We start from the raw sequence: 11,784 nt of genomic DNA on the forward strand, positions 1-11,784 counted from the left end.
TCCTAATTCGTTGTAAAAGAAATCTCAATTGAGTCCAATTAAATCTATAATCTCAAATCGTTTTAAGACTCTTTATTTGTATGGATGATTTAACGTGATGTATATTTCTGTATTATAAATATAAATTACTATCTATTTTATATCTTCTAAATTATCTATGAAGTTGTAACTTTTTTCTTAATTTTTTTCTTAGTTGAAATTCAAATTGTGATCATAAAACTTAAATAAAAATATATTAAAATTATTGAGATTAAGCGGGTCAGGACCCAACTAATTTTTAAATCTTTTGGAGTCTAATTTATTTGAGCTCAAAGTAAACTTGGACGGATCATTGACTTAATCCAATTTAATATCTCTATTTTCAACATAAGTCGCCAATTTGACACCTCTACTCTAGCATATTCATGTCGTATGTCAAAAATGCGTAGGGATGTTAACGGGGCGGGGCGGATGCGGAGCGGGATAGGTTTAAGGCTATATGGGGCGGGTGGTTTTAAGGTTCTGTGGGCGGGTCGGATGCGGGGCGGGTTGAACTGGAGTTTTTTAAAATTAATGTGGGCGGGCGGATTGCGGATATATATTATTTTATGTGGATTTGAACTTAATTTTAACTTTTTACATGTTATAAAGTGATAAAACATTATTTATTAAGATAATTTGATTAAAGCTACTAAAATATTCAAGATAATAAATAAAAATGGTTCAATAAAAAATAATACAATTTTTCGCATGTTTTCCAATTGATCTCGTAAAAATAAAATTATAAGTCACTATTCTATTAAATTAATAAACTTAATGAAAATGAATTTATTTTTATAAATTTTATTTTTAATATCAAACATAACTAGAAAAAAAAATATTAATAAAATTATACAAGACAAGATAAAGCAGGTTAAAAATAAAAAATATTTTTATGCGAGACAAACAAACGAATTAAAACTTTTACGAATTTAGCTCAATCCGCACAGCCAACACCCTACCCAGCCCCATTATCATCCCTAAAAATGCAGTTAACGAAAAGCCAACACAGATAGCATTTTGCTTCCAGACTTTACCAACTTTCCTTTTTAGAAAGAAAAAATCAAACAACGTTCTCTTCTCAACGGTAACCCACTGGGCTCCACTTCACGTCTATTTCAGCAGCCACTCTTCAATTTTCAAATCCAATATACCACAAATAATTTACTATTCGTTCCATTCGATATTATTTTTTATAATTTTTATTTTTAAAATTAAGTTATAAAATTTTTAATTAATATTTTAAGATATATTTTTTTATTATATTAATAAATAAAATATTATTATAGTACTTTTCATAAATTATTTTAAAATATCTAAATTTATTTATTTAAAATATCAAATTAAATAATTCAATTTAATTTTAAAAATAAATTAAATTAACTTTTTAAAAATACAATATACACTGTAATACTAAATCAATGGAGTACTATCTATAAACAAAGATTGATTACCCATTCACATACGCCACCTTTACCATTATTACATTAATTAATTCACTCTCAACTAAATACTCTCAAACTTTTACAAATGATTCAAATGAACATTCTAACAAATAATACTCGTAATAAATTAATATGACCTACTCTCTTCATTTCAGTTTATTTTAATTAAACACAAAATTTAAAAAATAAAAACTTCATTTCAATTTATTTTAATTTAACACAAAATTTAAAAAATGCAAAATTACTCTTTTTCCTAAGAACAAGAAAGAAAATTAATACAGCTTTATCTAAGCTGGTCTATGCTCTTTTCATCTTCGTTTCTTTTTCCTTCTCCGCGTTTTCATTCACATATACACGCACACCACTAATACATTTTCAGACATATATAATACTCTTTCAATCCAAAAGCACATTATTCAAACAACATGGCACTCACCACAACATTTTTCTCTCTCTTTCTCCTAATCATCACCGTCGCCGGACAAACAACTCCGGTGGCTGAAGCTCCGGCACCGGCAGCCGATGACTGTAACGGTATATTCTTGCAGTATGTGTTTAATTCCGGATCTAAAATCAAACCCACTTTGAAAACTCGTCAACCCTACAAGTTTCAGTCTATTCTCAGTATTACTAACAACGGACTTGAGGAACTTAAGTTATGGAGGGTTTTTGTTGGGTTTCAACATGATGAGATTTTGGTTTCTGCTTCTAATGCTCTGCTTGCTGATGGGGAATCATTTCCTGCTTTAGTTGGTAATGGTACTGTTTTTGCTGGATTTCCGGCTGCCGATCTTAAGACTGCTGTGGAAACTGCTGGAGATACTACACAGACGAGTGTTCAAATCAAAATTGTGGGTACCCAGTTTGGAGTTGGCTCTCCTAATGTACCTATGCCCTCCAATATCTCTTTGGAAAATGATGGGTTTATTTGCCCTAAACCCTCTATGCAAGGTACGGATCTTAGATTAAACATCATTGCTGCACCTCTTAATATAATATCAAAAATTAGTAGGACTGGTTATGTGAATTCTCTCTAGTTTGAATAATTTGCAGAGGATATGATATATTTTGGATTGATTCGTATGCAACTTTGTTTTTCTGCTTTACTTATCAAATTTAGGCCAAAGTTATGGAGTAGTTCTTTTGTGCTACTTGCAAAGTACAAAATGGCTTTAGTTTAGATCTGTTGTTTAAGCTGATTCATTGTTGTTTTTTATGAATGATGCTGGAGGTTATATTAACATTCAAATTGGCCAAATAATCGTGTGTCCTGTACTATTTAACTTTCAAATTAGATTTATTGGAGAATGATGAAGATGGGTATTAGACCAATAACTTTCTGGAGAATTTGGTCCATTACTATGTCAACTTGGATGGAACATTATGTCTGAATCTTGACAACTCTATACGTTGTAAAAGATTAGCTGTTATTTGACTCTAGAATTCCTAATGGATAGTTTGTATAATTTCTTGATTTGTTACTTGGAAGTATGGTTAGCCATTGACATTTCAAGCTTCTCCCTTGAATCATTAAAGTGGTTTAGAACATGTATTATTTAGAAATTCTACCTGCCTTTAGTATTTTCTTCCTTTTTTGTTTTAAAACAAAACTGTACTTTTTGCATATCATATCTGAATTGCCTATGCTTAACTGTTCAGGAAAGAGTGTTATGCAAGTATGCTGTATTAAAGACGAAAATTTCAAAACAAATTTGACGTTGGGTGAGAAATTTAGTCCACGCCAAGATGGGGATCTTACAATTATGTATGATATCCTAAGAACATATGATTCAAATTACTGGGCTCAGGTTACCATTGCAAACCATAATCCCCTTGGTCGCCTTGATAACTGGAAACTAAGTTGGGACTGGATGAAGGATGAGTTTATTTGGGAAATGAAAGGCGCATATCCCTCTGTTGTTGATACTTCTGAGTGTGTTTTTGGGCCACAGGCAAAATTTTATCAAAACCTTGACTTTTCCACTGGTTTGAACTGTCAGAGAAGGCCGACACTAATTGATCTGCCGCTGGAGAAGACCAATGATACAAAGTTGGGAATGATACCTTTTTGTTGTCGGAATGGGACAATCTTGCCACCTGCTATGGACCCAAGCAAGTCTGTTTCAGCATTCCAGATGAATGTCTTTAAAATGCCTCCAGATCTTAATCGCTCCTCGTTCACTCCTCCACAGAATTGGAAGATTGAAGGCAGACTGAATCCAGATTATAAGTGTGGACCTCCAGTCCGTGTAAGCCCCACCCAAGTCCCTGATCCTAGTGGATTGTTACCTGCTACATCAGTATTTGCTAGCTGGCAAGTTGTATGCAACATCACCCAACCAAAAGGAGCTAGCCCCAGATGCTGTGTTTCTTTCTCTGCTTTCTACAATGAATCTATCATTCCTTGTCCAACATGCGCCTGTGGTTGTCCTTCCAATACTGCTCGTACATGTAGCACGAAAGCCCCAGCTCTTCTCCTCCCATCTCAGGCTCTTCTGGTTCCATTTGACAATAGAACCAAGATGTCCCTTGCCTGGGCTGAAATTAATCATCTTCCAGTTTCAAACCCATTGCCATGTGGAGATAACTGTGGTGTAAGCATCAACTGGCATTTGTTCACAGACTATAGGGGTGGATGGTCTGCCAGGATCACCATCTTCAACTGGGAGGACGCTGCTTTTGCTGATTGGTTCACTGCGGTGGAATTGGACAAAGCAGCGGCTGGTTTTGACGCAGTGTATTCATTCAATGGAACTATGTTAGATGGGGTTAATAATACCATATTCATGCAGGGCCTTCCAGGCTTGAACTATATTGTAGCAGAAGCAGATGGAGCTAATCCAGCGAAAGATCCCCGAGTACCTGGGAAACAACAATCAGTAATCTCATTCACAAAGAAGAATATCCCAAACATCAACGTTGCTGCTGGTGATGGGTTTCCAACAAAATTATACTTCAATGGAGAAGAGTGCTCATTGCCAAAGCTACTCCCAACAAGCAGTTCATCTAGAATATCTTCATTCACTGTCACTACTTCCATTCTTGCAGCAGTTGTGGTTTTTATGTTGGTGCGACAATAGCAGTGAGCTGTGGCGTTTTCTCTTCATTTCATACCCTGCCAATTGATTCATTCTTTAGCGTCTGCTACCAGGTTTTAATGCTGGTGACTAATCTTTCAATCAGTTTGTCGGATTATGTATTTCAGGGACAAGGTTTTTTCGGCGAGTTTTGATTTGTAACTATTTATTACTCTGGAATTCTCATTCCAGACAATATTTGACTTTAAAGTTAATACCTGTATAATTAGCAGATAAGATAAGAATACCTCAGTTTGTTCATCATCATCCCTCTATGTCTCACGTCTCAATCTCCTACTACACGCGACGTGTGCCAACAGTTCCAAGCCTGTATGCAACTCAGATGAAACATGGTTTGTTTGTCTGAAATAGATAACTGAAGTCACTTGTTGCAATTTGTTAAAATTTGGGTATGTCAGTTTCTTGTTGAAGGAATTGCATTTGGCTCTTACTGTTTGTGATATATTATACCAGAATCCGACTTTTAAGTTTAGGATTCTGCCCTACCGGCTTAATATGGTTCTCTCTTATTGTAGATAGATATTAATAGCAAGTGAAGGAAAAATATGAAGATGGTCCTATTTTTATAAAACCCAACTTCCATAGAGACCTACACAGAATTAGTTAATACACAACATACATCTCAGAGTTTGAGCTGCACACCTAAAAATAAAACATGAAATCGAGCAATACAATGAACAACTATAGAAATCCGACATACTTATATATCCTAATAAGTAATTTAACTTAAATATGTACATTAAAAGATCAATCCTGAAAGTGAAAGGGAAAAGATTGCATTATTGATGTTAGAACTTGAACGAAAATCCCTGCACCTAACGTCTGCACCCATGAAATGTGATTCTCCTAACAAATCACCTACCAATACCAGCAAAAACTTTGCATGTTTGCCTTTGGCACACTATGCACTAGTATCATCCGACACCTAAATCTTTTCCCTTATGTGATCTATCTGATATCCATACTTGCCATCCGACAGCTACAATATTTTAGACCAGAATCCAAGTTCTATAGCTCAATAGATAACCGAGACTTTAGTTCATGCACAATTTTCAGGTGTAACAGCAACTATGTACACTGGCGTTTTCAAACTATATGTTTAAACTGTCAGGTACATCAACTAAGCTCTGTTCACATCTTAAACTGGGAGATTATCCAATGTGTATCCATCAAAGCCAAATTCAGTTTCAACTGGTCCAACACTTCCTTGCTGTCACACATGCAAATTATCCAAATTAGTAACGAGAAAGTATTCATGAACTAAAAAATTGATCTAAGAAGCTATATTTGTTACAACATACCCACTGGAAATCCCACAAAGTGGGATCTGGGGAGGGTAGAAGACTTTCAGCTCAAGTAAGCAAATTAGAACTCACCTGCTTTAGGAAGGCACTCATGAGGTCATCCTGTCCAAATTGCTCTGGGAAATTGGTACTCTGATAGTCTGCGTCGAGAAATCTTTCAGCTTTAACAGCAAGCATATTCCTACTGACAGAGTTAAGTTGTGGTCCACCCATAAGATTAGTATGTCCACTTTCTTCACCATTGGTGTACATTGGTTTCCCAATAGGACCATTTCTATTTTGTCCATTGTTGTGTGTTGAAGAAATCCCCTGTTGCAGTAAAAATTGTGATGGGACACCCTGACTACCTTGTATACTTGGGTGATGAGATGAGTCAAAGGATGAACCAACATTCTGTAAACCCCAGTTCTGCGGTTTTGGCTGCTGATGGAGATCGTTGAAAATATCATAATTAGAAGGGAAACCTCTAGATCCTTTGATATCAGAATTCACCTCTTCCTGAAGCATCCCTCGGTTAGTCAAAGTGGACATCCCTGCACTATTACTCCCAAGAGAAAAGTTGTAGTTTTGCAACTCCTTGCTTTGATTTACTGAGAAATCTACCATCGAAGATGCTTGGGAGACGGGATTGTAAGCACTCGCTCGTGCATTGTCAATAATACGACTCTGTGCTAGGACCGCACCAGGTAACCCTTCTGATGACAAAGATTGCTGCATGGACAATGGAAGCCTCGAAACTTGACTGCCATTATTAGCTCCACTTAGCATTTGAGCCCTAGGTTGTGATTGGGACATTCGCATAATCACAGAATTATTATGTTGTGCCATGGAGTTGTTCACTTGCATATTCATACCCATAAAGGACTGGGAAGGGTGGTGCAAATTCGCAAGCTGCTTCGGTTCCATGGTGGTTGGAATTCCATGCAGCAAGTCGATTTGCTTATTGCTATTATTCAGTTGTTGTTGCCCTTCTGGAAATCTCACCTGCGAATTTTCGAAGCTGAAAAGGTTTCTTTGATCAACTAGGGGCATAGATATGGCAGATTTTGAAGCAGATCTACCAAGGGCCGCTGCTTGTAGGGTAGCAAGACTTTGTGCAGGGATTTGACCAGCAGCAGCAATAGCTTGAAGATCAAGCCCATTGAGGGAAGATATTGTTCCGAAGGTTGCATCTGAGCGTCCCATGAAAGAGTTGTTCAGTCCATTCTGGTGCTGTGATACACCACTCAACCTTCTGAGATACAACCGATATTTCTGCAGAAAATGATTGCCACCATTGAGTGCTATGCTAAAGAGATAAGGCAAACATTTTTGTACTACACAATGCAAAACGAGTACAAGACAGACTTTTGTGCAATTAAACTTCTTGGGCTTCACACTGAGAAGTAGAAGTCTTAAATTACCTGAAGGTGGCTAGCAACATTTTCTCTGGTTAGTCCAGGAACATTCATCAGTTCCAAGATTTTCTTGGGAACAGCCTCTGCATTCATATCCAATGTTGGAAGGTTTAGCGTGGTCGAATACACAACAAAAACGTAGATAAGTATTCATCTAGAGTTCACATAAACTAAGTCGAACAGTAAAAGACAGCACAAAAAAATTATATGACTCTTTATAACAAGATTAAATCGTGAGAGAGTATAAAAAGTTTGGGCACTCGAGAATATTTTTGTTTATTTTTCTTATCTAGTCATTTTCATTTCTTCCAACTACATTCTTATTCGTTTTCTTTTCCAACATTTCTAATCATTTTCATTGTTTCTTTCTTCTTTCTTTTAGAAAATCATGCCGAGTAAATTTAACCTATAATTGATGCTCTCTATTAGTTCTTGACTACTTCAACTGCAATAGCCCTTCAAAGAAAGGTACAAAATTATCTGATTGGACTAACAATGAATAGAGTATAGACTAATATCAATCTTTTGTTAACACTTAACAAATTAGATATGACAGAGTAAGTGACGTCTGAACAAACCAAAATTAACCTGGCTTAAACCATAAATTTCATATAATCCGTGACTTAGTTATTCTACTTAAGCTATCGTGCAAGTGTTCTTAACAAACTACCCCGACCCACATTCACCCAAAATGGGACGTTACCCTTAACTACGTTAATAAGTTGTTCAAACTACCTCTTTTTAGTCTCAGCAAGGGAACCGTCGGTTGATATTGAAAGGAGGAAGTAATCATGTGAAGAAAGGCGGGGTGGAGCTGTTGGATATCTTGCCTTTGTTCACATGATTTGTTGAGATTAAAAAGAGGTAGTTTGAACAGAATATAAATAGTGAAAGATGCCACAACAGCTATAACTAAGCCTCAACTTCAAGCTAGTTGGAGTTGGCAAATATAATAGAGAAAGATGCAATTTAGATATTTCCCCTTTACTGTCCACCGAATGTTGGGCGGAAGGCATGAGACAGCAAAAAGGACAAAGCTAATGAATAATTCAACTGAAAAGAACTCTCTTTCTACCAGTTGTATGGTCACAGATCTCTGTTTAGTTCCCACTGCCAAAAACCAAACAACACAAAAACTGGGAATCTTGATGAGTAAGCTCGAACTGAAAAGGCACTTAAAGGAGAACTCATCCACATACAACAAGTACGAAATATGCTAAATGGCATGTGCAAATAAACAAGTAACATCCAGACAAACGGAGCAACAAGGGAATATGTTAACAAGATAAAAAGTGAAAATGTTCATACTGTCAATTCCAAGTTGATGCACAGCTTGTACAAATTGTTGATGAAGCTCCACAGACCAAACGACACGTGGCTTCTTCAGCGAAGATGTATCATCCCTTTCTTCACCTTCATCATCCTCTTCCTTTCTTTTCTTGGAGTTTTTCCAGTTTCCTTCATTAGCTGAAGACGAGTAATCAACATCCTCCGATTGTTTCTGCTGCCGATCTCCCTCTTCCACACTTCCTGATTGATCAAAATTATTGTCCCTCCACTCATGTTTCTTCTTACGAACAACATGCTGCCAAATATTCTTAAGTGCCTCAATCCGCACCGGTTTGATCAAATAATCATATGCACCATGAGTAACTCCTTTCATAACTACATCCTTACTATCATCAGCAGACATCACTATAACACCAATCACAAAATATCCAAGTCATAATCAGTACACTAAAGAAAAAAAACCTAAATAACATCACAGTTTTGAACTTAACAAAAAAGCAACACTCACTTATAACAGGCAAGTCCATCTCTAGACCAATGTGCTCAAGAAGTTTGAAACCATCCATGTCTGGCATGTGTACATCACTTATAACAATGTCAAAACCATTCTTATTTTCCCGGAGATATGATAGTGCAACCTCAGCCCTATTACACTTGGTGACTGAAACATACAAAAAAATCATCATTTTATTGAACTTTAAATCTCACTAAAATAACATAAAAACAGAGATCTAGAATCATTTCTAATAAATAAATCAAATTTAATTTAATACCTTCATAGTGACAGTTCTTGAGCATCTTCTCCAAGATCTTTAAACAAGTAGGGTCATCATCAACTACAAGTACCCGGAGTCCCACCGGAAACTGATCGGAAACTACATCACCGGACTTCCAAGAACCAGTAGAACTGAGAACAGACCCACTACCAATATTCATTATTTTTTCAAATTTCAACAAATATACATCAAAAAACAACCCCAAATAGTAGTAGATATCAATCTCCACACACAACAAAAACCATTTAAAAAAAAATATAACGCAAGAGAAAGAGACAGAAGAAAGTTGTTGTTATACTAAAAAGATTGAATTTTCAGAAGAATAAAAGCTTATTTATATATAAATTTTTGTGTTATGCAACCAAAAATAAAAAAGTTCAAATCTCTTCTCTTATGGAATGTGTAATGTAAAATTTTATTTTTCTTCTCTACTTGCTTTTTGGGGGGTTTATCTTACTTTTACAATTTTATTCTTTTAATGGTTCTTTCTTTTATTTATATTTTTAATTTTTATTTTCTTTCCATATTTGATAGTGGGTCTTCGAATCCAGCTCATACATGAGTTTCTGTAACCCCATGCCAACCCAAAATTTTATATATTTTACATTTTTAATATTTTACTATATGGTTTTATTTTTTACTTTTATAAACCATCATATCGTATACATGCATAATACTGTATTCTTTGTATGTATAACTTAACTGGGTAAAAGACAATCATTCTTTCACATTACTGGAACACCTATTTACTAACCTATTGGTTAGTTCATAATAATAATAATGCAATGGAATATGCTTTATCCACTACTTTTTAAAAACTATTTCTTTCTTTATTCTATTTTTCTTTTTTCTTTGAGGTTCAAGTAGTCCTTGCTTAGTAGCAGGGAATAAATATTTTCAACTGTAATATAAGAATTTCAATCTATTAACTCACTCTATTATCAGACACCAAAATAAAAGACTATTTGTTATTATTATTATTATTATTATTATTATTATTATTGGAAGTTATAACTTAGCCAAGTGAGAACTATTGAAGGTGAAAGTTGTTTATAGGGTCAATGTTACTAAAGTGTTGTGAGAGTTTTTCTGTTTTTTTTTCTTGATCAAGTATTATTGAGGTTAAATTAGTAATTACACTAAGCTGTTAGTGTAGTTAATTGGTTATCAAATTAATTAGTTAGTTAGGTTCAGAAAGTTAGTTACAAACTTTGTTTTTGTTTGTTATATAGCTACTGTACTCTTTCAGTTTTTGGTAGTTCAAATGAAAACAACACACATTTTCAATGCCTCTTCTCTAACCAAGCCTTCATCCATGGAGGTTTCAGCCTTCTTCAACTCTAACGTGGTATCAGAGCAGGAACGTTTCTGATTTTCTTGCCTCTTTCGTCTTCAATTTGTGTATCAGATCGTCATATTTCATCTTCTGCAGATCTTTGAATATTTTTTTTTGCGACATAAATGGCAAATTCTGCATCTACGAGCACTGGATTGGACAGTGTTCCTCCTCCATCTGGGATTGATGCAGGGAGTCACTTCTACATTCATCCCTCAGATAATCCTGGAGCAGTACTTGTACCAGTTCCCTTCAATGGTACTGGTTTTCATTCATGGCGTCGTAGTGTGCTTCGTTCCTTGTCAGTGAAGAACAAGCTAGTGTTCATCAATGGTGAGTGTAAGAGACCAGAGGTAAATCATTCCAGCTATCGTCAATGGGTGAGGTGCGATGATATGGTCATTTCATGGATTCTCAATTCTCTAGATCGAGATATTGCTGGTAGTGTTGAATATGTCAATGATGCTTTGGAATTGTGGACAGAACTGGAGGATCGATATGATCAGGCAAATGGAGCAAAATTGTATCAAACTCAGAAAGAAATAAATGATCTTAATCAAGGTATTCTCGATATCACAACATATTACACTCGTATGAAGAAACTTTGGGAGGAATTAAACAGTCTATGTGTTTCAAGTCAGTGTAGTTGTGTGTGTGTGTGTGGAGCTAAAGCCAATATTCAGAAAGTAGAGCAAGACAGACGTTTGATTCAATTTCTGATGGGCTTAAATGTGGTATATACTACGATTAGGGGAAGTATTTTGATGATGAATCCCTTACCATCTTTGGCACAAGCTTTTGCCTTACTAGTGCAAGAGGAAAAACAACGAGAGTTTAAGCCAAGTAATCAGTTGTTTACTGAGAGTAGTTCTCTAGCTGCAGTTTCATCAAATTCAGGAGGTAGAAGTTTTCAAACAAATTTTTCTACCTCCAACACAACACCAAGAGGAAGCCTTTTTGTGATTTTTGTAGAAGGCCAGGACATGTTAGAGCAAAGTGTTACAAGTTGCATGGCTATCCATCTAATGACACAAATGGTTCTATTCGTGATCAGCATAATCCAAGGAACACAGTTCAAAACACATATCCAAATCCAAGACATAGCAATAGAGGAAGAGGT

At 35.5% G+C, this 11,784-nt stretch overlaps 2 protein-coding genes across 2 annotated transcripts; one reads left to right on the top strand and one right to left on the bottom strand.

The window, feature by feature from the left end:
• Positions 1 to 1,789: 1,789 nt before the first annotated feature.
• On the top strand, positions 1,790 to 4,807 carry LOC107006228 (COBRA-like protein 7). Its single transcript, XM_015204838.2, has 2 exons — positions 1,790 to 2,414; positions 3,123 to 4,807. Exons 1-2 carry the CDS (start codon positions 1,889 to 1,891, stop codon positions 4,541 to 4,543), a joined length of 1,947 nt encoding a protein of 648 aa, XP_015060324.1. The 5' UTR covers positions 1,790 to 1,888; the 3' UTR covers positions 4,544 to 4,807.
• Positions 4,808 to 5,210: 403 nt separating this feature from the next.
• Positions 5,211 to 9,780, bottom strand: LOC107006224 (two-component response regulator ARR2). Its single transcript, XM_015204835.2, has 6 exons — positions 9,326 to 9,780; positions 9,061 to 9,213; positions 8,571 to 8,957; positions 7,269 to 7,345; positions 5,938 to 7,119; positions 5,211 to 5,771 (listed from the first exon to the last, which is right to left on the bottom strand). Exons 1-6 carry the CDS (start codon positions 9,486 to 9,488, stop codon positions 5,700 to 5,702), a joined length of 2,034 nt encoding a protein of 677 aa, XP_015060321.1. The 5' UTR covers positions 9,489 to 9,780; the 3' UTR covers positions 5,211 to 5,699.
• Positions 9,781 to 11,784: the final 2,004 nt, after the last annotated feature.

The sequence above is a fragment of the Solanum pennellii genome, chromosome 1, assembly GCF_001406875.1.
Source record: "Solanum pennellii chromosome 1, SPENNV200".
Taxonomy (NCBI): Eukaryota; Viridiplantae; Streptophyta; class Magnoliopsida; order Solanales; family Solanaceae; genus Solanum; species Solanum pennellii.